Raw genomic sequence first — 24,212 nt, forward strand, 5'->3', positions numbered from 1 at the left:
GTCCGACTTACGGTCCTCTTTGTGCCATCGCAACAACTTGGCATGCTCTTTGTTCCTGAACAGACGTTTCAACCGTGGTATTATAGGAGCATACCACATCACCTTGGCGGGAACCCTCTTCCTGGGTTTCTGGCCCTCAACATCGTCACCAGGGTCATCGCCTCTGATCTTATAACGCAATGCAGTGCATACCGGGCATTCATTCAAATTCTCGTATTCACCGCGGTAGAGGATGCAGTCGTTGATGCATGCATGTATCTTCAGAACCTCTAAACCTAGAGGGCAGACAACCTTCTTTGCTTCGTACGTACTGGTGGGCAACTCGTTATCCTTTGGAAACATATTGTTCAACATTTTCAGCAAGTTTTCAAATGCCGAGTCAGCTACACCTGCCTCTGCCTTCCATTTCAGCAAATCCAGTGTGCAGCCCAGCTTTTTCAGACCATCATCGCATCCGGGGTACAGCGCCTTTCTGTGATCCTCTAACATGCGATCCAAATTCTCCCTCTCCTTTTCAGTTTCGCAGCGTCTCCGTGCATCAGCAATGGTCCGACCAAGATCATCAACGGGATCATCACGTGCCTCTTCTTCACCTTCCCCTTCACCTTCAGCATCCTCCATGAAAGTATCACCGAAATGAGCAAGATAGCTTTCATCGATGAAATCATCCCCTTCTTCATCTTCTTCCATTATAACCCCTCTTTCTCCATGCTTGGTCCAACAATTATAGCTTGGCATGAAACCGTGCCGAAGCAGATGCATGTGAACATCTCTTGAGGAAGAGTAACCCTTCTGATTCTTACAGTTAACACATGGACAGATAACAAAACCCCCCCGCTTGTTCGCATTAGCCACTACGAGGAAATCTTTCAAACCCGTAGTGAACTCGCCGGAGAGTCGGTTAACGTACATCCATTGCCGATTCATCTGCATTATTATAATATAAAATATATAATTAACAATCATGCATTTGTTAAACTAACTAGCTACAAACAATATAAATTAAACAATGAACTACACACATGCATATTTTATCAATGACACATCAAAGGTTCATCAAGTTGCTAACCGCGATCGAGGAGTGTGGCTCCAACACTTCATGTCATGTTTGTTTCATGCTCTTGGGGCATTTCATCAAACACCTTATGTGCATAAGAGGAACCAAAAGCAAACCTAAACCCTAAGTGTGAAGAGAATGGCTCTAAATGGCTAAGTGTTGGCTGCTGGATGGGTATATATAGGGGAGGGGCTTTAGTTGCGGTTGGCCTGGCAAACCGTGACTAAAGGTGCCCGAAGGCCTTTAGTCGCGGTTGTCCTGACCAACCGCGACTAAAGCCCCTCACGTGCACCAGCTGGCCACCGAGCGCCCTGGGCCCAGGCCTTTGGTCGCGGTTCACCTCCAGAACCGCGACTAAAGGTCCCATTAGTCGCGGTTCCTACAGCTTCGCGACTTATGGGGCTGGACGGAAGCCTGTTTTTCCACCAGTGTAAATGCATGCACGATCCACACGTGATATGCGACGAAGATGTGGGATGTGTCCAGTGATTTAGGATTTGGGATGTCGTAAACATATTACATTATTTCTTCTGTGTATATCTGATAATTTACTAGAAACCGCTATCAAGATATTTTTTAGATTTAATGAAACGCACAAAGATACATATGTCATGTCCATGTGAGTGTCACAAATTAATACCCAAAAGCATGCAATGTTATGTATTCTTATTTTCTCATGGTTACGAAACTGAGTTTAAATAATAGTTTATGACGCAATCTATTGAATAGAAATAAACTAATCAAGTTTAGCATAGGACATGCACATTTTCCAATGAAAAACTTAGAACTTAGCAAAAAATACTATTGTTTATATTTCGAATAATTATCACAACTAAATATAAAAATAACTAATAACTAAAACTAACAGTTTTTGTAATAGTGACTTATAAACATGTATAAAAGTTTAATATAAATATTTAGTTTATTTAGACTTGATATGTGCCTACATAAGGGTGGGAAAGAAAATGATACACTATAAGAAATATGCTAATAAATGACGCTATTTTTTTGTCACTACATCATCACGGTTTTTAATTTACACTGATCTTACGATGAAAAACGAAGCGTCGAAAACGAAGCGTCAAAAACTGACAGCAGCGACGTTTTGATCGAAAACGACATAACTTTTAGGACGACTTCTGAATCATCGTAACCTTTACGACGATTCTAAATCATTGTTGGCAATCTAATTAAATCCTACGTGGCAAAATTACGGCGAAATCAAAACATCATGGCTGAAATCAGCCCAGTTCATTTCAATTGATCACATGGGTTGGTTTTATTTTTGGGGGCTTTTTCTTATTGGGGCTTCTTTTGGGGCCTTAGCCTATTTACATCATCTTCTAGTATTTTTTTTGAATTTTTTTTCATCATTATAATTTGGGCCCTCGCCTTTTAGTGTCCAAATACGTTTGGTCCAGTTTCAGTTTTGGCCTTTTTTCATTTTTGAATTCAGCAACTTTTTTTTTCTTCTATGCTGTTAATGGATATATAAATAACAGCCCATACAAATTTGAGGCCCATATACATAAATCTAAAGCATCTCTAAATGACAGCCCACACCACAAAGTTTGAAGCACATTCCAAGATCTGATAATATATAGCCAAAATCTGTAGCACAACCAAAATCTGAAAATGTAGCCAAAACCTGTAGCACAACCAAAATCTGCTACCAAACCTGTAGCACAAAATCTTGTACAAAATTACACAACCAAGTGCTATCACAAAATCTGCTACCAAACCAAGTGCTATCACAAAATCTGTTATCAAGTGCACAGAAACTGCTACCAAAATCTATTACCAAAACCACCTAGTTCCCTGTTTTGGCTCCAAGCAGCGCCATCAACTGAGCGTACTTCGCACTGTTTTCTCCACCTTCTTGAGCAGCAGCTCATACGACTTGTCGCGTTCGGCTTTTGCAGCTTTAGCTTCTGCCGCCTTCCTCTTCATGGCATCCATCTCTTCATGCATGACTTCACTTGGTTGATGGGACATCTCGAGCTTTACCATGTGTTTTAAGAAGTAAGTATATCTCTAGCTTTACCATGTGTTTTAAAAAGTATGTAAAACAAAAAACAAAATATATAAACACATGGAGTATATATTTGGCTTTACTATGGTTTATTGGATGGAACAAGTATTCTTTTTCATCAAGACAAACAGAATTTTTCCATATCATAAATAAATGTTTATCTGGACATATCATCAGTGGCAACATAATCTAGAATGTCAGTGTATTCGCAACTTCTGATCAAACTTCTTTCTCTTCTTTTGAGTGGAGGACTTGAGAGTTGAGACCTAACGTGGGCCTTCAAATCCAATCATGATTCTCCCACTGCTAATCAATTCTAGCTACACATCATAATGTTCCATATACTACAGTGTCCGTATCAGATCCAGGCTCCGATGGAAGTTGGGCTGCTTTGGAGTGCTGGCTACTTTGTGTGCTATTTGGCCCTCTGTTTGGCAGGGTTTGATTACTTTGGTGGTGGTGGTGGCGATGATTGAATACAAGGCTTTGCTTCAGATAAGCCTTGTTGGGGTATTTTCAAATTTTCATGCTGTTCAATCTGCACTATAAATGTTGCTTGCAAGAATACAAGCAGTTGATGGAAAATCTGTAATTGCTTTACCATCTCTTGTTAATTAACCATTTGAGAAACATTATTGGAATATATTGGTGCAAAATGTTTGATTTATTTGAGTCAGTATGAAGTGGCTAAGCATAATATGATAATGTTGTTTGAGATGTAGCTTGGATGTTGACTCCTTCATTTCAATAAAATGGGGCAGGGGGTAACCCCTTTCTTTCAAAAAAAGATATGATAATGTTGACTATTGCAGCTTTGCAAGTTCATAGACCCCATATTTCACTAATTAACTATTTTGGAAGTAGCAATGTGATGTGTTACTCTGAAATACTTGTTTTTTTGTCTCATCCTAAATTAGTATCCATTTTGGTATCCTGCTAGCAAATGATTATTAGCACAGCTGAGTTCCAGATTTGGTTTAGGGGGTACAATTCTAGACCTTTATGCTTTGTTTGCCGTTGTTGGGTGCTGGCCTTTGGATTGTCAGATGTTCCAAGTTGAGTTTTCAATAGAAATGTTGTTGGCTGTTAGTTGGCAATGCAAGCTATTCAATAATGTTAATTCACTAGAATTTATTTATCTAACTTGTCTATAGATTGTCCACGACTAACTTGTCTATTCAAATTGTTTGCATTCATAGGCTGATGGAGATCATTCTACTTAGCTCCGATGATGAGGCTGCCCCTAGGCCTGCTGTCAAGATGACAACACGAGGTCCCAAGAAAACAGGAAATGCTACTTTTGATAAACATTGTGTGTATGCAAACAAAGTTGCCTTGAAGCCCTCACAAGTTGTGAAATTGAAGCATCGAGTTCGTGATCGAAAGCCAACCATACCCTATCATGTATGCACCATTCAAGAAGCTCACGTGATACCTAAGAAGGCAAAAATGGTAAAAAGCATCAAGAAGCATCTTTTTGATAAGTTGTCTCGAAGTTTCCTTTTTTCTTATAAGTTGCCCATGTTTTTATGTGTGTAGTACTTCAACAAGCCGTACACCACTCAACACATCAAAAAGTGTCTTGCTTTGGAAGAAGAACATTCCCTCGAGATCTATTACAAGGCAAAGAACATTGCTCAAATTAGGATGATCTTCAGCAAGGCAAAGAACAAGGGTGCTAGCATAACAACCAATTGGAAGGATGTCATGGACAAGACCAAGATGAGGAGGGGAGACATCTTTGTGTTTTGGTTCCGTCGTGACTTTGGTGGACTCAAAATCATAGTTACTAAACTAGTGTAGGGTGATATGTAAGGAAAATGGACAAGTATGTTGTTGTTTTTGGCCTTGGTTATCTAGGTGTTATGGTACTTGTTATGCTATGTAAACTGATGGTACTTTTATCTAGGTGTTATGGCACTTGTTATGCTATGTAAGATGATGGTACTGGTTATGGCACTGTTACTGGTATTGGTTATGCTATGTAAGATGATGGTACTGGTTATGGCACTAGTTATGCTTTTGGCCTTGGTTATGTATGTGTTATTTTAAGAAGGCCTGGTGGATGTCTGAGGTACCCAGTTTGATCAGTGACAAGTACCCTGTTCTTTATTCAGTTATTAAATCATAGTTTATTACAGGATCAAGTTGCAAAAGAGCCAAAAAAATAAATGAGCTCAGAAGTTGCCCATACATTACACTGATACATGCTCACAGTGAAATACATAGTTCAGGCAACTGAAAAAGATACATGCAAAAGAGCGAGAAACAAAAATGAGCTCAGAAATTGCCCATACATTACACTGATACATGCTCACAGTGAAATACATAGTTCAGGCAACTGAGCAACTGCATAATTTACAACCAACACAGCCACCACCATAGCTCATACCAAAAGATACTTGTTATAATCAAAAGGTACACGCAACTCAAAAAGAGTGAAGCTTGCACATTACTGAAATGACTAGAACAACCAACACAACCACATTAATGCAGATAAATATATGCTAATAAAACAGCTAGCTAGGAAGTTTGCACCTTACTGAAATGCCGATCAATGTAACAAAAATCTTTAATACATGGTGGTACAAAAGCATGAGGGGAACTATTTCTAAAAAAACAGAAGGGAACTACAACCAAGACAATCTTCCATATGCTACTCGTCATCGTCGATATCATTCTCACCGTCACTACAATATTGGAGGATTGTATCATCAGTCCCAATCTCTTTATCATCCTCGCTTTCATGACCATCCACTACCTCCTTCCTCCTTTTCTTCATTCTTTCTACCACTGCATCCTCAACAAGCACGCCTTCCCTGTCCCTACGCAATCTTGTTTGCACATTGGCTTCTTGAGCTTGCACTGGAACTTCTGGGGTGTCATCATCTTGGTATGATTACCCGATACCACCGGGACCATCTCCTATTTCATTTTTTGTCACACTCCACAAATGTCTATGCTGGAACTTTTGCACAACTCGCCAATTTCCATGCAAATGAGTGTCTGGCACATAGAATACCATTGTTGCTTGTGTTGTTAGAATAAAAGGATCATTCTTGTACCAACACTTTCCAGTGTTAATGCTTATGAAGTGTCCATCATCACTGAATCCTGTGTAGTTTTCTTGCAACTAAGATCAAACTAGCCACAGCGGAATAAGACGACCGAACGACGGACACCTCTGATAGTGTTGTATTGCAAATTTATGATGCTTTTGAGCTGACCATAGAAGTCGATGTCAGCGCCTTCATGTTCTCCCTCGGTAAAAATTTCACTATTCTGTGTATTTCGATCTTTCTCACGGTCAACAGTGTGGTACCGGACACCATCAACAATACACACATAATACAATCTCACTCGCTTACCCGGTTCACATTCCAAAGCAAAGAGATTGTCACTAACATTGTTTTTCTCATGTAATTTTCCAACCTGCACAAATAAAACCAGGGTGAATAACACACATGGAAAATTATGTGTTAATTGATCAAATGCTAAATATCTCACATGAGTCTTAAAGCATTGAGAAAATCCCTTCACAAGCCATCTATCAACATTGATGATACCTTGTTGGTTCAGCTCTTCCTTGCACAAGGTGTAATGCCAACAAAATTACCAATTAAAGCATCAAGCCTAAATAATGGGTTCATTCCAACCAGAGAAAAATGATACAATTAAGTGCACAAGAGATGCCATACTCGATATAGGGTTGAACCTCAAGGCAACTTCTGAGGACATACCAAACCATCTTGTCATAGTCATCACCAGCACGCACGTAATCTAAAGCTCCAAGAAAGCTCACACCATGCTTGAAAACCGAGAGATCACCACCTTGCGAATCATCCCGCTCTCTGTTTCTACCCAGTCGATTAAATCTCGTTTCCACATCATCAAAGTACCTCGAGCAAAATGTCAAGCACTCATCGACAATATATGCTTCGGCAATGGATCCCTCCGGTCTGGCCGTGTTTCGCACATACCGCTTCAGTGTAAGCAGCCTTCTTTCGATCGGGTACATCCAGCCGTATTGTACATGTCATCTAAGCATTGCCTCTTCAGGTAAATGGATGGCCAAATGAACCATAACAGTGAAGAAAGATGGAGAGAAAATCTTCTCCAGCTTGCAAAGGATAATTGGGATTTCTTTTTCAAGTCTTTTCAGAACATCTAGCTTCAGTGTTTTGCAGCACAACTCTTTAAAGAAATTCCCTAGCTCAGCAACCGCTTCATATATTTCCTTATCCATCAAACCTCGGAGTCCCATCAGTAAAATCCTTTGGAGCAGGATGTGACTATCATGTGTTTCAGGCCTTGAAGCTTGCATCCATCAGGAGAAACACATTTTGCTAGGTTCGCGGTGTACCCATCTGGAAATCTCACATTCATTATATATTCACAGAATGCAAGCTTTTCTTCTTTAGTCATCGTATACCATGCTTGTGGCACTTTGAATGACCCTCCGTCTTCAGAAGGTTGTAGGTGCAAGTCTTCTCTTATGCCCATGCCTTCCAAATCTAGCATGGAGTTAATCGTGTCCTTTGTATTTCCTTCAGTATTCAGAAATGTCCCTAGCATATTCTCACATATGTTTTTCTCGATATGCATAACATCGAGATTATGCCTGAACTTCAGGTGTTTCCAGTACAGCAGGTCCCACAGAATAGACCTCCAGTCCCAACATTGACCCTGCTCATGCTTTCTTTTCTTTCCATGCTTTCCTCGTCTCACATCTTTGACCTTGTCAAGTTGCTTCTCAAGCTCTTCTTGAGTGAATTGTGATGGCTTGTCGCGAGTTTCAGTCTCGCCGTTAACATCCTTGCTTTTCCGCCAAGGATACTTGCGAGTAAGAAAACGGCGGTGCCCAGTAAAGCATATCTTGCTCCTTATTCTCTTTGAGCAAGGGTCCTTGTCACAACGAACGCATGCTTGATACCCCCATGTGGTCCTCCATGATAAAGTGTGCAGCGTCGGGTAATCATGGATGCACCATAAGATCGCAACACGTAGAATGAACTTTTCGGGACTTCTGCCATCATACGTAAGTACACCCTTCCATAGCAGGGGGAGTTCATCTACGAGGGGCTCCATAAAGACAACAAAATCCTTGCCGGGAGAATTTGGACCCGGAATCAGCAACACCATCATGACGTTGGACCGATCCATACATGCCCATGGCGGAAGGTTGTATGGACTCACAAATATAGGCCACATACTATAGGATGTGCTCATCTTTCCAAATGGATTAAAACCATCATTGGCAATGCTGAGTCTAAAGTTCCTTGGATCAACGACAAATTCTTTATCTAATTTGTCCAACTCTTCCCATGCCTCCCCGTCAGCTGGATGGCTGAGTTCAACCTCCACGGCTTTTCGATTTAGCTTGTGCCATAGTATCTCCTTCGATTGTTTCTTCAAAATAAACATCCTCTGCAGCCTTGGAATCAAAGGAAAGTGCCTCAATACCTTCACTGGTATCCGCTTCTTCCATCAGCATTTTTTCACCTGAAGGCATTACATTTTGGACACTCGTCGTACTGGGCAAAACTGCTTCCGAAACAAGACACGGTTATTCGGGCACACATGGATTTAAACATAGCCAAGTCCCAATCTGCTGATTATACTCAATGCTTCATCATAAGATTTGCGAATTTCGCTATCTGAATATTGCAAGGTTATGATACGGAGTATTCCGTTGAATTGAACATTGGCCATCCGGTAGAAAGACTTGGCGTGAAGTAACCTCATGGTGAAGGAAAATCTGGAGAATTTACCACCATCACTAGCTGGGCGCTTCGCCTCCTCTAACAGCTTGGCAAAGATTGTCTTCTGTCGATCACCTTGTCGTTCTGAATTGTAGAAATCCTTTAACAGCTCAGGAATTCTGTCATCTTCATTTCCACCCTCCTCCTCAAAACCAAAACCCAATGGCGGATCATCTTGTACAAAATCATTGCCTTCATCAACATGGTCTGGGTCTGCATCAGATTCAGGTTCAGGTTCAGCATGTAAAGGTTCTCCATGATAGACCCACGGATCATATGTGCTTGCCATCCCATAAATCAACAGATGAGCCTCTACAGTTCCTAGATGTTGTTCTCCACGGTTCTGACAGCTCCGACATGGGCAAAGAACATGAGCATCCTCGGCAACACTTCTGCGAACAAATTGCATAAATTTTTCGACTCCTTTTGTAAGTTTAGCGGAAAGCCTTCTAACTCCTCCTTTAATCCAGCTCCTGTCCATCCGCCAAACACCAAAAAACGTTGCAACTTAGCATCAATCGAAGCTCAGAGACCAACACTAGCTAGCAAAAAGCAAACCAAACCTAGATAAATCAACAGTGAGCAATATTCTCAATATTGTTTGCATTCAAAGCTAGCAGTAAAAGGCACAAATTTACTACAATGCATTCAGGACATAATTTGTTCATCTGAGACAATGGCTTTTGAAATCAGAACAATTTTATTTGGGATATATCATATACTCTAGGAGCAAGCAAAGTGATTTAGGCTGATTTAAACAATGGAGTATTAAAGAGCAATGCTAGAACCCACTAGTGCAACATTCATCCATGAAACAAAATACTTAAGCCAACTAATATGGCCACGGACACAGGAAGAAGCAGGGGAAGAAGTAACCTCATACCTCGAAGAAGCAGGGGAAGAAGTGCACCGCAGCCGCTGCTGGACCAGACCTCCGCCGCTCAGCGCCCCACACCAGCTCCATCCGCAGCTCAGCGCCCCCGCACCAGCTCCCTCCGCCATTCATAGCATGCCCCCGCACCAGCTCCCTCCGCCCCTCAGCGCCCCCGCACTAGCCCCCTCCGTTGGTCACGGCCGCACCAACCATCGCCGCTGGTCACCTTCGCATCAGCCCCCGCCGCCGGTCACCTCTGCATCAGCCCCGCCGCGGTCATCAGATCCGCTGCCGCCCACTCCTTTTGTGAAAACGACTAAGTCCAAAACTGCATCCCTCTGCCTGTCAAATCAGAGAAGCGCAGTTGGATCAACTTTAGTATATACACATTTAGTTGTATCAACTAACATAAGTAAAATGGCTAGCGCAGTGGTGCACTTCTGGGCCTAGTAATGGCGCACCAGGTGGTGCGCCACTGTTATGCAGATTAACAGTGGCGCACGAGGAGTGCGCCATTACTATTTATTAGTAGTGGCGTGATAATAGTGCCGCACCTATAGTGCGCCACTAATAGACAAAATAGGTGCGCCACTAATAGCCTTTTTCTAGTAGTGTTTCAGCCACGCTAGAGTCGCAGAGGGACACCGCTCGCTAGCAACACGGCCGTTTCAGCTTTCTTGGTCCGCTCGTGTCGTTTCAATGGTTGGCGTCTTGATTCAATGCTTGTCATCAATTCAGTGGCTCGCATCGAGTGAGTTGCCAATTAAATTCCATGGCATACCGAGCCCAAACATCTATTTAAACCACCCACCCCTCCGTCTCTTCTCCACAACTTCCATCTTCGTCGCTCCTTCTCTTATTCATCCAATTCCAAAGAAGTTTCGAAGCGAGGCGAGTACAGAAGATGCAGTACAACGGCCCCACCCTTCGCTTTCCACCCACTGTGTCAGAGAGGAGGTACCCCGTTGGCGTCATCGTGGAGACCATGCTGTATGTGTGGGCGATCTCAAGGTGGAGGGGTCCTAGGGAGTTAGCCCAGGTGGTCCTCCATGTGGGCTTTGGCCACCTCCCAGCAGGCTCGCCCGTCATGTTTCGTGCGTCTGTATGCATCCTCTCCAGCGACCGGGCTGCTCGTGTACTTTACCAACCGCTTCGACGCTTTCAATCTTCTCGGGCAGGTGTTTTGGTGTGGTTGCGAGTTCATCGCTTTCACAACCTACAATATCTTCACCGATGTCGATAGCATCTTCCCCAACCCCAACGCTATGCACAACCCCCCCTACTACATCGGCGAGAACAACATGGAGGAGGACTACTGAAGATGGCGCTGAAGGAAGGCTGGTTTGTCGTGAAGATGGTGTTGCCCTAGTTTGTTGCCCTAGCATGTTAGGGCTTTTAATTTCTACTATTATTGTATCGTTTGTTAAGTTGTGTCGTGAACCTGTCATTTTATCTTTATTGTTGTCGTGTTATATCATGTTATATATAAGAACTTCTATTTATATATCTATGTTATGCTTATGTTATATTTGGATTTTTTGGCTAGCATATGTAAGGGCTTTTATTCATGTTGTGTTATATTTGGATTTTATTGAAAACAACAAAATCAAATCGGTCAAAAAAGGATACAAAAGCTAGAGCAAAAAGAGCAAAAAAATATGAAGCTTTTATTTATGTTGTGTTATATTTGGATTTTATTAGAAACAACATAATCAAATCTATCAAAAAATTATACAAAAGCTAGAGCAAACCGTGCAAGAAAAATGAACTACATCATGGTGATCCCTGTCTATAAACTTAGTATAAACCATGCGGTGTATAAAAAAGCTCACCTTTGCCTCTATGGTGATCCCTACGGCATGCAACATGCACATATAATATAGGTCCCTATAATATACAACATACACCATAGAGTGTGACAAGTAGGACCAGATATTATTTTAATCCAATCACAAGCTTGGAGGCTGCCTCCACATTCCTTAGCATGCAACATGCACCATAGAGTGTTGCAAGTAGGATCACATATGGAGAGGAAGCATGCAACCATGTGACATGGATATATTGCAATGTTAGTCATAATAATTTTTGGTGGCTAATTTTTGAAATGTTGGCCGCCATAGTGCATGAAAGAGCAATCAAATAAATGTTGATGCCTAACTTTTGAAATGTTGTATTGAAGATTAAATTTCGAACGTAAAAAAAGAGCAATCAAATAAATGAAGCGGAAAAAAACAGAACCATCACATGCACTATCTTTTGTGGATCTCTTTTATCTTTAGGGTTTGGGGCTTTCACAATCACCTTTCCACAGCCCAACAAAATCTTTGTTTAAGTTTGGGCCCAAAAAATCACGTTTTGTTTTCTTGCACTCGGTGTGTTCTGAAGAAACTAAAACTATCGAAAACTAACACCTACGCAGATTCAGAGATCAAGTAAGCAAGTCCAAATAGATTCAGAGATTCAGAGATAGAGTTTAAGCTTACACCACCATTAAGCATACGATCCACACATTAAGCATTTAAGCTTAAGCTTACACCACAGTAATAACATCTCTTCACGAGAGATGACCAGCAAGTAAGCAAGTCCTAGAGCAACAATAGAAAAATAAAATCATAAAGATAGCAGATTGGCATGCTTCTTCAATTCAATCATTTGCTTCAAAATCTTGTTCATCTTCTTTAATTCACCCTTAAAATCAAGCAAGCCCTCCCGTTGAAGCGTGGTAACGTAGTCATCTATCCATTCAAAATGATTAAATTTCTCCATGATCTGAAATGAAAGCAGAGGAAAAACAAAAAATAATTCACATCAAGAATGAAGGAAATCAGAGCGAAATCATGAGATCTAACCTTTCCCTCTCGCTTGCTTTCACATTTCACGAAGTCACGCCCATAGTTGCCATTCTTGCTCTCCTTCGAGGTCTACCATCTCAATGGCATGGTGCGTCAGCATTCAAGACATGGATCCATGGGCACTGGACCATACACGGGCCACGAGGGGTGGGAGGCTGAAGTGGAGTTGGACATATCTCGTTGCCGGAGAAGAAGAAGCACATGAGTGGTGGTCTCGTCGAGGTAGAAGAAGGAGCAGAAGAAAGGGGAGGCTATGCTAGGTAGAGTGACTGCTCTTTCTCTAGCGTGGATAAGGAGGGTGCTCGCGGATCGCCAACCGATCGAATGACACGGATAGCCAACTGATCGAGCGGCGCGGATCGCCAACCGATCCAACGACAAGGAGCGTGCCAACGGAATTCCTTCTAGAAGAACATATCAAACGGCTTTAATTTGGCGCTACGGTATTTTCCGACGGTTGCAGTGCGACGCTAGGGTTTTGAGAGATGTTGCGGGGTTTAGAGCCGGTCAACTGGTTATCTTTGGTTTGATCAACATTCAAATGACGATAACTAATTCAAAACAATCGAAAAATTCTAAAACCTTCGCGGTTCGTCGTTTTATAAGACATACTAAGTATAAAAAATATAAACTTGGTATACGGATAATGTTACGAAAAATCATTTTTTGAATTCAGGCACCACAATCAACTTAAAATGGGCAGAACTAATTCAAAAAAATGAAATATTGCAAAATCTGCGCATAATGTCGTGTTATGTGACATGGCTTAGACAAAAAATAAGAAACTTTGTTTTAGAATATTTAAGTAAAAAAACCTTCACACAAATGAGGTATCACGTACGACGATGCATAGAGTTCAAGGATGAGAGCGAGAGAGGTTTAGGTTTACAAAAAATTCAAAGAAAATCAGAAAAATCACCAAAGCTTCATCTTTGAATGAATAAGATTTTTATGATTTTCTATTAAAGCAACTTTTTAAACATAAAATTTAAAAATATGAAGTTTGATACGGTAAATATTGAGACTTTGAATTGACATTCTATAGATTCAATAGCTCTTACTAAAAAATATTTGCGACGTTTATCCTAGCTTTAGAGCTCATTTCTAACACATTTGTCATTGCTACGAGCTTCACCACGGAAAAGAAACTTTACCTAAAATTTTGGTAAATAAACCATAGCAACATCACACCACAAAACAACGGGATTCAAATATGTGTATTGGTTCAAATTCAAATATGGGTATTGGTTCAAATTCAAATATCGGTTCAGATTCAATTTTTGCCTGAAATTTTAATTTTACGTCAAATTTCACATCATCTTTCAAATAGCATTATTACACATTCAAGTTTTCATAGTAGTTCAAATCGACAACAGAACCTTAGCACAAATCCTAAAACCTCAATGTTTATGACTAGCATTCAAAGTGGTCTCGGTTGGTGGGCATGGGCGAGGGGATATATAGGCATCTCTTTGGTCCTGGTTGGTGGCAAGAACCAAGACAGAAGACTGACCTTTAGTCCCGGTTCCAGCCACCAACCGGGACTAAAGGTGTTGCGCCAGGAGCGACGACCATTGATCCTGGTTCGTGTCTGGAAACGAGACCAAAGGGCTCAGACAAACCGGAACCCTGACCCGGCCGGCGCCCTGGCCTCATGAACCAAGACTGATGCACCCATTGGCCCCGGTTCATAACAGAAGCAGAATTAGAGCTCTTATCTCGCGTGGACCAAAATCTTGTTTTCTACTAGTGTTACTTCCATGTTGAGAGAAATATTCCTAAAAAACATGTTGAGAGAAATGAGCTAGTCGGGCTAGCTATTTAGATTCTACATGATTCTCTCAAGATTTTTCATGCTAAATCTAGTTCTTTTGTCGGATTGGTTGTCCACACTATGTTCAAGAGAACTCGCTCATACAAGATATATTTTTTTAGAAAAGGAGGATATATCCCTGGCTTCTGCATCTGAACGATGCATACAACCATTTTATTAATTATTCACAGAGATCATACAAAGTAATACATCAGTTAGCCTCAAGCCACCGTCTAGGCAACACCTGTTGCTACTCCTAACACTTGATGTAGGTGTGTTGAATATCCGGGCCAAATACCAAACAAATATCACACTAAATCCAAACATCTATAGCCGGGTGCCCCAGCCCAGCCATCACTGGGATTGGATCCCAATACCGGTCCGGCGCACTCTTAGAGGCTGCCTCCACCATCTTCCACCATTTCATCTCCAGAGCTAGATCAGACGCATCTTCCTTGCTAGGTCTGCCGTCGACGTCACCACGGCGCCAGACAGCGCCACCATCCTGCATGTATCCGTCTACACGTGTCTGTCGCCGAACCATCGCAGCGCCATGCCGCCGGGATCCACCGCAGTGCTCGCGATAGATCAAACACCGCTCCTCCTCTTGTCCCGTCCACCCATCATGTACTCCAAAACGATGCCCTCAGGAGGGAAACGACATCGTAGATGCCATCATCGTCCGACCGGTAGATCCAGATCTAGAGTTTTCTCCGGAGCATCACGAGTGTGGTTCCACGACCTGCAACAACGATGCCTCAAGATGGTAACGACGTCCTAGACGTCGCCATCGTCCACCATGACCGTAATCGGCGCGGTTTTGACCGAAAGTCGCGTCCCCCCGATCCCGTGGCTGATGGAACCGAGGAAGGCTCGTCGTGAATACGAGGCCGCCGTCGGCAAGCCGAGAGGGGGCCTCCAGCCGCCTCTCACCGATCCTCCTCGCGCCATTGGCCGATCAAGATCAAGCCGTGACGGATCTGGGCAGGACACGCCAGATCCGCAGCCCTCGATGAAGCCCTTGCACGCAGCCGCCGCCCTTACTGGATGGAGCCCTGCACCGCCACCATCCAACCTCCGACCATGGCCGGCCATGAGGGCCACGAACGCCGCCGTGCAGCAGGGACGCCGCCCTGACTGCCGCCCCCGTCATCCACGCGCGCGACGGCCCCTCTGCCTCACTGGGAATCCGTGGCTACCACCCGCCCTGGCACTAAGACACAGGACCCGCCGCCACCGCGGCCCTCGCCGGCAACAGCGGCGGCGGCGGCCGGGGAAGGGGAGAGACCCTCTGGCGGCTAGGGTTTCAGGGCCCCTGGCGTCGCCCGAGGGGAGGCGACGCGAGGGGTGAAGGTAGTACAAAAAACACCAAAAGTAAAAAACGATGAAATAGTTTTCACACATCATACAAGATATAGAAAACTAACGTTTGTGATTGGCCGTGCCACCATAGAAGAACTTCTTTTTTCAGATCGAAAAGGTTTAATGTCCTTTTTTACAGCAACCAACAACACATGGATCGGCAAGAGTACCCTTGTTCCTGGATGGTTAATTACTACAATATTTTGGTTGCCTATGAACGTATGCATCCAATAAAAATAAGAGAGTTGGTAAATATGAATAATATTGAAGCATCGAGGAATAAACGGTACGTGGGATTTAGTTTGGAACTTGTAGTGTCTGTCCAAGGTAATTTACTTCTTTTGGAGGGAAATTGAAAGGGGCAATACCCCGTGGTGCAAATCTTGCTGATAGACATATACAGCTGTCTCCTCGTTGTCTCATTTGCAAATTGTGGGTTGAGGATGTTAACTATCTTCTATTTGAATGCTCTTTTGGCTAGTGAAGTGTGGAATTCCCTAGGACTTAGTGATATCATCCACAAAACATTTGTGGCTGGCTTGTCCTTGGAAGGTGCGCTAGGATATCTATTGAACTTCCCGGATCAAGAAGCCATGATTTTAGGACATGCATCCCGATAAATTATTAATGATGCATCTTGGTATGTCTGGTGGGAGTATATGAAACTCTTGCATGGCCAGTTGATACAAAGCACCGAGTCAAATTCATCTTGCAGCGAGAGCACTGACATCAAACTTCATGTTAGCAAGTTGCCCCAAATCAATTGTGAAGCATGAGGGATGGACCAAACCGGTCCATAATTATGCAAAGCTCAATGTGGATACATCGTTTGACCTTGATACCCTTTAGGCATCTGTAGGGGTTGTCCTTCAAGATTGTATGGGAGAATACATTGTTGCCGCGAATCGAAAGAGTTGATGTTTGTTTTGACCGAAGCCACAACACCGTGATATGTGAAGAATCTTGCACGCACAGTTGGGTGCAACAAGATTGAAGTGAATTCAGATAATCTAAAGGTGATTACAGTTTACGACAATGCGGTAAGGGGATTCATTGCTAGGTCTCGCGAGTGCTTTATTTGACGATTGTTACTTTATGTCTCTTGATTCTACTCATGTAATCCATGATCATTGTCCTAGAGTGGCTAATGCAGCTGCAGATGAATTAGGTAGATCTTGTACACAAGATACTTGGAAAAGGGAGGTTGTATATGTGCATTATTTTTCCGTTGGGAGTTGGGACACAACAAGCTCATGCAGTAACGGTTCACGTGGAGTATATGAACATCGCATAACCGTTGGATGCATGGCTAAATGGGATATGACCCAGAAAAAAATTGTGGTATCATCCGGGATACACCATTGTCCTTGGAGTTGCCGACACTGGTGGAGCTTTCATTGAAAATGAGGTGAAGCTTTATAATGTGTACTCATATATGAATTCTCTGCCTTCCATCAACTTGAGAAAGATCAAGTTTTTTACGACGTTTGTTCCTGGTGTGCATTCCATACTCTTAAACTAAAAGGTCGCGTTAGTTTATAGAATGTGACGAGTCACATGTTTTTTCCATACTCCATCAATTTCAAAATATAAGGCACATTTGTTTTCAAAATATCAAACATTTTCGATATTTGATCAAGTTTAGAGCAAAAATTATCAACATCAACATACTAAAAAATAAATTATGAAAATATATCTAATGATGATTCTAGTGATAAGGCTTTTGTATTGTAGACATTGATATATTTTTCTATTAACTTTGTCAAATTAAAGAAGTTTGACTTTAAATGAAAAATAATACACCTTTTATTTCGAAACAGAGGGAGTATCTATTTGATCAAATAAACATGGAAGTCCTTTAAATGAAAAATAATACACCTTTTATTTTGAAACAGACGGAGTATCTATTTGATCAAATAAACATGGAAGTCCGCGGTGGCATAATTTTGATGCATCGACTTGCAATGTGTAGTACGTACTAGCTACTTTCTCCGTTCGTTTTTATTTTAAAAATGTCAGTTTGGTGTTGAGTCAAACTTTCTGAATATGACCAAATTTATCAAAATTTCGAAATACCAAATCAATGTCACATCCATCGTAAAATATATTTTTCATATCATTTGATATTATAGATATTGAAATTTTCGACAGAAGTTTGCTGAAATTCTGCAAAGTTTGACTTTCAAGACAGAACCAATATGTACATACAAAATAAAAAGGAAATGAAGCAATTGCTGTTTGAACTGGAAGTTGGTACGCACTGGTGTTGCTGCAGTGAGTTTCCGAACGATTCGAGCTTCCGAGCCAAAGATGTTTGTTGCCAGCTAGGTTGCCATTCGTGACCTGTTTGTTTGTACCTAAAAAATCGATCACCAACACCCTAAAAAAATATCGATCACCAACACACGAACTGAACAATGACGTGGATCGATCAAAACGACGATCGACATTAATTCGCCATCAAAAACTTCGGCGCGCCGAAAGCGATTTAGCTCATCTCTCGTTGTCTCGCTTCACTGCGCCGGCCACCATCCCTTCTTCTTCTGCGCTTGCAGACAGATCCACCGGTCGAGCATTCGAGCTGTGCGTGCCGATCAATGCCTGCGGATGCCTATATAAGCCATGCGTCGCGTGTTCCTTCCATTCATCCATCCATCCATCTCGAGCAGCCACTTCACATCACACCAGCATTTTGGTTCAGGCATGGCAGCTCCGAGAGCGCTCGCCATCTGCGTCCTGCTGGCGATCGCCGTCGCGAATGCCGAGGCGGCGTCCGTCGTCGTCGGCCTGGCCAAGTGCGCCGACTGCACCGGGAAGAACATCAAGGCCGAGGAAGCCTTCAAGGCTCTGCAGGTGGCGATCAAGTGCAGGAACAGCGCCGGCGAGTACGAGAGCAAGGCGGTGGGCGGCCTCGACGGCACCGGCGCCTTCAGCGTGCCCCTGGCCGCCGACCTCCACGGCGCCGACTGCGTCGCGCAGCTCCACAGCGCCGCCTCCAACGCGCCGTGCCCCGGCCAGGAGCCATCCAAGATCGTGCCGGTGTCTGAGGGCACCACTTACGGCATCGTCGCCGGTGATAACACCGCCACGCCGTCCGCGACGTCGCCGGAGTGCGCGTCGATGACCCTGTGCGGGCCCATCAAGAAGCACATCATGGAGCACTTCCACCACAAGAAGCCCGTGCCGCCGAAGCCGGAGCCCAAGCCCCAGCCCCACCCGGACTACGGCCCCGTGCCCAAGCCCGAGCCCAAGCCGCAGCCGCACCCGGACTACCACCCCGTCCCTCCCACCCCCACCTACGGCGGCGGCGGCGGCGGCGGATACCACGGACACCACTGAGTCCGATCTACAACCGACCTGCCCAGTGCTGAAATCTCATCACCGAGTTTGTGGTCTCTGTGACAGTGAGTGATCGACGTTGGTATTTATGATCAGTTTGCATGATGTGCGCGTGTGTGTCAAGCGAGTGTGGGGGGTGTGGTTGGTGTGTTGCTTTATCAAGATTTTGTAACTTCGGTGTGTTTTCTCGTACAAGAGATATTTATGAATCAAATAAGTTAATGAAGTGCATTTGTCAACCGAAGTACGGTAGTAACTGTTCTGAGACATTGACATGATAAAGGCAATGTAATTTATTTATTTATTTTGCGGGAGATGGACAATTTGATTTTACCAATACTTCCGGCCAATTTTCAGATCCGTCAACTGACACTGAAGAGAAATTCAGGCAAGTGGGCAATGGATTTGTCATGGCAATCCATGGCATTACATTCTCCAACAGCTAAAGGCAGGACGCACGATGGGCTATGCCGCATAGGCAGAAGGGGCTGGTGAGGGCATTATTTTTTAAGATTAGCTAGAATTAATCTAGCTGAAACATAATACTCCAATTATGGTCTCATTCACCTCACCGTCATCCTTGTTGTAACCCCGTTTGTTTTTGTTTTTGTGCTGGCCTAATGCTTTTCTTGTCCTTTTTTAGCCTAGTTCCATTTTGTGTTGTGCCGTAAGAGGCTTGAGTAGGCTGGCCTATTCGTTATTATTGCGATGCTAAATAAGAATATAACTACTAGTTGTGTGTAGTGACGAGGAAACTAGGTGGAAACTTGTGTTAATTTCCTTTTGTTCCATTACGCTATAATACTTTGGCAATAATGGTGCCGCAAGTATAATAATAAAGCTATGCGAATTTCATGTTGCTCTATTTCCACATAGACCATGTCATTTTCTATTTTGAAAACTGTTTGGTCATTTAAAAATGTTCATATATTCAAAGAATATTCATCAAATATGAAAATTGTTTGTGAATTAAAAAATGATTTTAAAAAATGCTAGAGAACTTTAAAACTATAAATGTTAAAAAAAATCATGGAATTTTAAAAGTCATGAATTTGGCGAAAAATAAAAATTTCTAAAATCGTACGAAGCCTCTTTTTTGAAAATACTCATGATTTTTTTCTAAAATAAAACGAAAACGAAAAAATAAAATAAAAATAAAAAATATTAAAACAATGCAGTTGCGACCCCTCTTGAAAGCATGTAGTTGCACCCCCTTGAAATACATGCAGTTATGACATGGCTTAAAAATATGTGTTGTGACCCTATTTAAAAACTTACCGTTGAAACCCCTCTTGAAACACATGCATTTGTAATCCCGTCTTGAAAACATGCAATCGCGACCTTTGTTGAAATATGCATTTGTGACCCGTTTTGAAAACATGGAGTTGTGACCAACCTTGAAAAACATGTAGTTTCGACCCATCTTAAAATGCACTACTTGGTCGAGATAAACACAGCCAACACCAACACATACACAATGAAATCACGCCATACAAAGTCATCCAAGACTGAAGCTCTATCAATTAGAAAGTCATCCAAGACCGAGGTGGAGGAAAAGAAAACAAAAACTCTGAAGCGATTGATGAATTACGACAACAATAATACATACCAACCATATCTTGACATCACAAGGACCATGAGAAATAGTCTCCAACAACAACATCTAGGAAGAAAATGACGTGCGGGCACCGTTGTTGTTGGATCCGACTATCGAAGGCCATACCATGGGGTTTCACCCTAAAGATCAGGCCCGAGTAAACCCCACAAGCCATGCAATCAAGAACGAAACACAACCATGGCCAGGCATGACCAATTAGGGTGAGACATAGGGTTGTCAGCCGGAGCTTGAGACCCGGTTCTTGAGAAATACCACCAAATCAAAGTTATAATATGATGCCGCCTCCAATTTCCATGATCTTGGTAGGTAAATGCATGCACGATCAACACGTGATATGTGACGAAGATGTGGGGTGTGTCCAGTGATTTGGGATTTGGGATGTCGTAAACATATTATATTATTTCTTCTCTGTATATCAAATAATTTACTAGAAACCGCTATCAAGATATTTTTGAGATTTAATGAAACACACAAAGATACATATATTATGTCCATGTGAGTGTCACAAATTAATATGCAAAAGCATGCAATGTTATGTATTCTTATTTTCTCATGGTTACGGGAATGAGTTTAAATAATAGTTTACGACGCAATCTATTGAATAGAAATAAACTAATCAAGTTTAGCATAGGACATGCACATTTTCCAATGAGAGACTTAGAACTTAGCATAAAATACTATTATTTATATTGAGAATAATTATCATAACTAAATATAAAAAATAACTAATAACTAAAACTAACCGTTTTGTAATAGTGACTTATAAACATGTATAAAAGTTTAATATAAATATTTAGTTTATTTAGACTTGATATGTGTCTACATAAGGGTGGGAAAAAAAGGATACACTATAAGAAATATGCTAATACACGACGTTATTTTTTCGTCGCTAGCAGATTCTCACATATGTTAACTGTGTCCTTTGTCTTTCCTTCAATATTCAGAAATGTCCCTAGCAGATTCTCACATATGTTTTTCTCGATGTGCATAACATCGAGATTATGCCTGAACTTCACGTGTTTCCAGTACGGGAGATCCCACAGAATAGACCTCTGTTCCCAACATTGACCCTATTCACACTTTCTTTTTTTCCATGCTTTCCTGGTCTCACATCTTTGACCTTGTCAGTCTGTTGGTCAAGCTCTTCTTGAGTGAATTGTGATGGCTTGTCGCGAGTTTCAGTCTCGCCGTTAAAATCCTTACTTTTCTGCAAAGGATGATTGCGAGTAAGAAAACGGCGGTGCCCAGTAAAGCATATCTTCCTCCTTATTCTCATTGAGCGAGGGTCCTTGTCACAACGAACGCATGCTTGATACCCCCCTATGGTCCTCCCCGATAAAGTGTGCAGCGCCGGGTAATCATGGATGCACCATAAGACCGCAACACGTAGATTGAACTTTTCGAGACTTCCGCCATCATACGTAAATACACCCTTCCATAGCAGGAGGAGTTCATCTACGAGGGGCTCCATAAAGACATCAAAAGCCTTGATGGGAGAATTTGGACCCGGAATCAGCAACACCATCATGACGTTGGACTGATCCATACATGCCCATGGCGGAAGGTTGTATGGAATCACAAATATAGGCCACATACTATAGGATGTGCTCATCTTTCCAAATGGATTAAAACCATCACTGGCAATGCCGAGTCTAAAGTTGCTTGGATCAGCGACAAATTGTTTATCTAATTTGTCCAACTCTTCCCATGCCTCCCCGTCGGCTGGATGGCTGAGTTCACCCTCCATGGCTTTCCGATTTAGCTTGTGCCATTGTACCTCCTCCGATTGTTTCTTCGAAATAAACATCCTCTGCAGCCTTGGAATCAAAGGAAAGTGCCTCAATACCTTCACCGGTATCCGCTTCTTCCCATCAGCATTTTTCCATCTAGAGGCATTACATTTTGGACACTCGTCGTAGTGGGCAAACTTCTTCCGAAACAAGACACGGTTATTCGGACAGACATGGATTGAAACATCGCCAAGTCCCAATCTGCTGATTATACTCAATGTTTCATCATAAGATTTGGGAATTTCGCTATCTAGATATTGCAAGGTCATGATACGGAGTATTCTGTTGAATTGAACATTGGCCATCCGGTAGAAAGACTTGGCGTGAAGTAACTTCACGATGAAGAAAATCTGGACAATTTACCTGTTGGAAATATGCCCTAGAGGCAATAATAAAATGGTTATTATCATATTTCCTTGTTCATGATAATCGTCTATTATTCATGCTATAATTGTATTAACAGGAAACAGTAATACATGTGTGAATAAATGGATCACAATGTGTCCCTAGCAAGCCTCTAGTTGGCTAGATCGTTAGTCAATAGATGATCATGGTTTCCTGGTCATGGGCATTAGATGTCATTGATAACGGGATCACAACATTGGGAGAATGATGTGATGGGCAAGACCCAATCCTAAGCATAGCACTAGATCGTATTGTTCGTATGCTAAAGATTTTCTAATGTCAAATTTGTAGATCGCCTAAAGGAGGTGAGAGTATACTCTCACGTATTAGCAGCTGAATTTGTCGGATTCAACCACACCAGAAAGATTAGTATCTGCAAGCACAATAGTAACAGCAAAGTAGCGAGTAACGGCAGTGTAACGAGCAATAGCAGCGGCAAGGAACAGCGGTAGTGACAACAATAGCAAGCGACAGTAGTAGCAACAGTAGCAGCAGCAGGACAAAACAAGTAACAGCAGTAGCAACAGTAGTAGCAGCAGGAGAGCAAGACAAGTAACAGCAGTAGCAACAGTAGTACAAACTCGTAGGCAATGGGTCGGTGATATGTTTGGATGATATCATCATGCAACAACTATAACACGGAGAGATACGTGACTAGCTCCCGTTCGTCAATGTGATGTAGGCATGCATTCCGTGTGTCGTCATACGTGCTTAGGGAAAAGAACTTGCATGACATCTATTGTCCATCCCTCCCATGGCAGCGGGGTCCAAAAGGAAACTACGGGATATTAAGGTTCTCCTTTTAATAAAGAACCGGACCAACGCATTAGCACTTGGTGAACACATGAACTCCTCAAACTATGATCATCACCGAGAGTGGTTCCTCTTATTATCACTCCGGGGTTGCCGGTTCATAACACATAGTAGGTAACTACAACTTGCAAGATCGGATCTAAAACACACATATATTGGTGAAAACATAATAATTTCATATCTGAAACCATGGCACTCGGGCCCTAGTGACAAGCATTAAGCATGGCAACGTAGTAGCAACATCAAATCTCAGAACATAGTGGATACTAGGGATCAAACCCCATCAAAACTAACTCGATTACATGATAGATCTCATCCTACTCATCACCGCCCAGCGAGCCTACGAATAGATTACTCACGAACGACGAAGAGCTTCATGGAACTGGAGAGGGAAGAAGGTTGATGATGACGATGGCGACGATTTCCCCTCTCCGGAGCCCAAGACGGACTCCAGATCTGCCCTCTAGATGAAGAACAAGTGGTGGCGGCGCATCC

General features: G+C 42.5%; 1 protein-coding gene across 1 annotated transcript; it reads left to right on the forward strand.

Annotated features, from left to right (window-relative positions):
* The first annotated feature begins 18,375 nt into the window (after positions 1-18,375).
* LOC123429288 (proline-rich protein 4-like) lies at positions 18,376-19,317 on the forward strand. The gene has a single exon (XM_045113343.1). The coding sequence runs from the start codon at positions 18,456-18,458 to the stop codon at positions 19,089-19,091; it is 636 nt and encodes a 211-aa protein (XP_044969278.1). The 5' UTR covers positions 18,376-18,455; the 3' UTR covers positions 19,092-19,317.
* The last annotated feature ends 4,895 nt before the right edge of the window (positions 19,318-24,212 follow it).

Source organism: Hordeum vulgare, chromosome 2H, assembly GCF_904849725.1.
Source record: "Hordeum vulgare subsp. vulgare chromosome 2H, MorexV3_pseudomolecules_assembly, whole genome shotgun sequence".
In the NCBI taxonomy this organism is placed as follows: domain Eukaryota; kingdom Viridiplantae; phylum Streptophyta; class Magnoliopsida; order Poales; family Poaceae; genus Hordeum; species Hordeum vulgare.